The sequence below is a fragment of the Pinus tabuliformis genome, chromosome 1_1, assembly GCF_031772625.1.
Source record: "Pinus tabuliformis cultivar Carrire ecotype Pingquan chromosome 1_1, CPIR1, whole genome shotgun sequence".
In the NCBI taxonomy this organism is placed as follows: Eukaryota; Viridiplantae; Streptophyta; class Pinopsida; order Pinales; family Pinaceae; genus Pinus; species Pinus tabuliformis.
This window is the reverse complement of record NC_142297.1, coordinates 554,999,749-555,004,043: the sequence shown is the minus strand read 5'-3', so window position 1 is coordinate 555,004,043 and position 4,295 is coordinate 554,999,749. Positions and strand designations below refer to the sequence as shown.

The following is a 4,295-nucleotide window of genomic DNA, read 5'->3' as shown; positions in this document are numbered from 1 at the left end:
ATATCTGTGATTTTACTTCACTGAGAAGTTGTCCACTTGTTTCCTTTTGAAAAATCAATTTGAAACCACAAATAATACACACATGCATGATTTGCAAAAACAGTGACAATGGCATAAGATCCACCCATTCACCATATTATAAAATGATACGCACATGCATAATTTGTCAAAAGAGACAGAATAGTACACAACAATATTATCCACACAAGCATGCAGAAAATTCCAACGCAATTAAAATAGTACAGATCAGTTTGATCGACAAAATGTCAGGAGCATCCTAGTAGAAAGGATGGGCCCTGAAGTGATCGCACATGCATAATTTGTCAAAACAGTCAGAACAGTACGCATCAATATTAACCACACTGAATATTATAAGGAGAATAGTACATCCATGCATAATTTGCGAAAACCATCAAAATAGTACACATCAATTTGATCGACAAAATATCAGGAGCGTCCTACTAAAGGTCCTGGAGCAATCTGGTGACGTTACTTGTAAAATTCTGAAGTTTCCTTATCCTAAACCTTTCACGACGCAATTAAAAACACAGGCACACATTACTTTGTAAAATTCTGAAGTTTCCTTATCCTAAACCTTTCACGACGCAATTAAAAACACAGGCACACATTACTTTATTTCCCTAGTTCATTGATAAAGGTAGGCAACATCCCTTGTCCGTGAATAATCTACTACTTGCACATGGCGATAAGGATTCGACGTGGAGGCTTTGAAGGTCTTCTCGCATGCTGAACAGCCATGTTATCCAACAACAACACATCTCCTGCCTCCCACTTCAAATTTACACACTCTTCATTTACCACAGTCTTAAAAGCATCCAGAGCTTCACCAGGAATACCACAGCCATCTCCCATTGACAGCGACTGGTTTCTGTTTCCTCCGCCATAACCCACAATGTTATTAAACCAGACAGGCCTCCCTCCGTATCCATCGAATGATCTGATAGCCTCCATGGGGCCGAATTCAAACTGTGCTGATCCATCCTCGTAGCATTCGAAGCTCGAACAGCCCATCATCTCGATAGCTCTGCTCACCATTCATTCAAATGCCAAAGGATTAACTTGTGAAATTAATATTAACTGAAAAGAAAATTTAAGAATGAGATGATGCTTAATTGCACAACCAGAAGACATAACAGAGCGAACTGTATGAATAGATATGTGCGTTGATATTTTGAAATGAAGCAATGCCTTGAGTTCATTAAACCCATCCAAACTCAGGGTAATATATAGGCTTCGAGATCTCAATTTGATATCGGGATTTATTTTACACCATGAGATTCTGAGATCCAAGGGATAATGTGGGAAGAGGTTTTTCGTTATATCAAAATTTGTAGGCATTGGTAAATTTCCCAAATCTATAAATAGAATTAAATAGAATTTTTAGAATTTGGAAATTATAGATTTTTAGGATTTTAAGGGTGAATTTGGAAATTATAGATTTTTAGGATTTTAAGGGTGGAAATGATGGATTTCATAGAAATGTGGTGATTTTTTCTCTCAGATGTAGATTCTTTTTCCCAGATATAGCTCAGACCAGTAGAACCTACTCTAGCTTCTGCTACATACCAGGAAGAGATTTGACATTACATCAAAACCTGCAAGTTAGATTCCCCGAGCTACTTCTAAAGGTTTTGGAGGAATGACAACATCTTTATGGAATGGAAGAATGACAATACCAGGAAGAAATTTGACATTACATCAAAACCTGCAAGTTAGATTCGGGTTAGATTCCCCGAGCTACTTCTAAAGGTTTTGGAGGAATGACAACATCTTCTAAAGGTTTTGGAGGAATGACAACATCTTTATGGAATGGAGGAATGACAATACCAGGAAGAAATTTGACATTACATCAAAACCTGCAAGTTAGATTCCCCGAGCTACTTCTAAAGGTTTTGGAGGAATGACAAGGTTTTGGAGGAATGACAACATCTTTATGGAAGGAATGACAACATCTTTATGGAATGGAGGAATGACAACACCTTTATTGAATCCATAATTTTCACTCTAGAAATCCCAATTACATTTTTGGAAAGTTTATCAACACTACTAATTTTGGTATAACACCAAAATAACAAAAAAAAATTAAAAATCCCAAAATATAAATTATTATAGATTCTATACGAGTGCGATGATTCCTCGGACAGTATGATATGCACCTCAAAATTGCACCTCAAAATTGACTAGATAAGCACTTTGAAATTGCCAAGATGATACCCAGGTTTTAAATGGTGATCATTCGAAACGGATTTAGGGTTTTCAGATTGTAAAGCTCGTGCCCACGTCGGAGATTTGCAAGCAAAAGCCCAATTGGTTAAGATCCCCAATAATTAAAATCTAGCAAACAGATTATACGTTGTACTTACCTTTTCCTTGCTTCACTTTGGTCGTTCGTTTGAAGAGCAGTCTGCCAATTTTTGGCTATGAAAGAAGTGCGTGAACTGCTGGCGGGAGTAGTTATTTTAAAAACTAACCCTACGTCCTTCAATCTCGTTACAAATTCCGGGATTCTATCTTCCATGCTCTGCACAATTCTTTGGCTAAGAACTATCGCAGTCTCTCCACCGTCGGGAGGGGCAGTCTCGCAGAAGAAAAATAGCTTAGATGGCCACACTTTCATCTGCATCGCAATTATAGTAGAAAATATAAAACCATTAATTATACTCCAACAGTAAAGGCCATAGAAGATTCGACAACACGCAACTTAAAAATGAAGAATTGCAGAATAAATATCTTCAGTTGTATCGATTCATCTTAACCCGAATCTGCTTATCACATGTCCATTGGTTAATCCGTGGAACATGGATTAGAAGTTAGAATTCACCTGATACTGATCTCTAATTTCAATAACAGCAAATAAAATTTCGAGCCATCACACCTCTCAACTTCAATCTCGAATAAAACGACATGATCCACAGCTTACCAGCGACATTTCATGGTGGAATTCTATCTGCTCGTGCAGGGGAGCCTCGTTGGTGGTGTAAACTCTCTCTTCCACCTTAGTTCTGTAAGGAAAGCCCATATATTGCTGCTCTTCCCATCCAAATGCTTCCACGAATAACCTGAAATCCGCAGCCGTTCTAACAGGGAAACCTCGGAAGAGCAGAGCGCTGTGTCGCATGAGTTGATGTTGTATCCATTCTTTGTTGTTACATATGGCCTGGGTTACATCTGCAATGGTTCCTGTATGATTGTCAGAATTAATGGATTGGTACGGAGGGAGCAGAACCTTGGGAAATAATCTATTTTCTCCAAATATTCCTGCAACCAATATTTTCTGGTCTGGTATCCGACCTCCCAAGAAACCATTGATGGTTGCAGATGATTCTGATCCACCCTCCATATATGACCACAGTCCAACAGACGATACTTTAACTCTCCATATATGACCACAGTCCAACAGAGGATACTTTAACAAAAGTGCGGCCAAAACGCAGACTTTGTACAGTAGATTGTTTTTCCATATGTGGGTGGGGTACGCTAATCCTTTGGCTCAGAACTCACCTCCATATGAAGATGTCACAAGTTTCAAGTTGATAAGGAGCGTGTGTTCTATGTTGCAGCATTAATAGAATACAGTTCATTCTATTGGTCATGACTTTGAAATTTTTTATAAACACTAATAAGCCACTAATTTCACATTTCAATTTTTAATATTCATAAAATTGAGAAACATAAAATATTTGTTTTATATATATATATATATCTTATTTTTTATTTTTTATTATCATGTATAATAATTGTACCAATTTTGTTCTTAATCACATTTAAATTCATAATCCTGTAAAAAATCTTGCTAATTCAAAAATCGAATTTGAGAAACCTAACCTGAAAGCCCTGTGAGAACATCCTTTCTCACGAAAGATTTGTCCCTACGACCTTTTTCTTTGAACCCACGTGTTTGTCCACTTTCTTTGCGCAAAACATTCCATCAGAGCTCGTGGAATTGTCCCCACTTCTATTCTAAACATTACACTACGATTGCCCTTACGTTGTCAGACAACAATGTGTAGGAAATCTATAGTCCACCCACTTTTTTCTTACTTTAGCATGATTATCATGCCAGTGCCACAACCATGCGGTTGATATAAGTCGAAGGTTTCGTTTATATTTACTATTAATAAATATATAATAATAAAAATTATATTAAAAGTATTATATTATAATAAAAATATTATTATTGATATAATTATTAATTATTAATAATTTTTTTTTAATATTAAATATAATTTAATGTTTATGTAATATCAATTATATAATTTTAAAAAATGTATAAT

The 4,295-nt window shown here is 36.2% G+C and overlaps 1 protein-coding gene across 2 annotated transcripts; it reads right to left on the bottom strand.

The window, feature by feature from the left end:
- Positions 1-341: 341 nt before the first annotated feature.
- Positions 342-3,552, bottom strand: LOC149214347 (clavaminate synthase-like protein At3g21360). Of its 2 annotated transcripts, XR_016250913.1 has the most exons (4): positions 2,942-3,552; positions 2,385-2,638; positions 596-1,045; positions 342-525 (listed from the first exon to the last, which is right to left on the bottom strand). XR_016250913.1 is itself a non-coding variant. In XM_089392273.1 (3 exons), exons 1-3 carry the CDS (start codon positions 3,359-3,361, stop codon positions 691-693), a joined length of 1,029 nt encoding a protein of 342 aa, XP_089248399.1. In that variant the 5' UTR covers positions 3,362-3,552; the 3' UTR covers positions 342-690. The 2 variants fall into 2 exon arrangements, 1 of the variants encoding a protein (XP_089248399.1); XM_089392273.1 differs by having other exon boundaries at positions 342-1,045.
- Between the last annotated feature and the right edge of the window lie 743 nt (positions 3,553-4,295).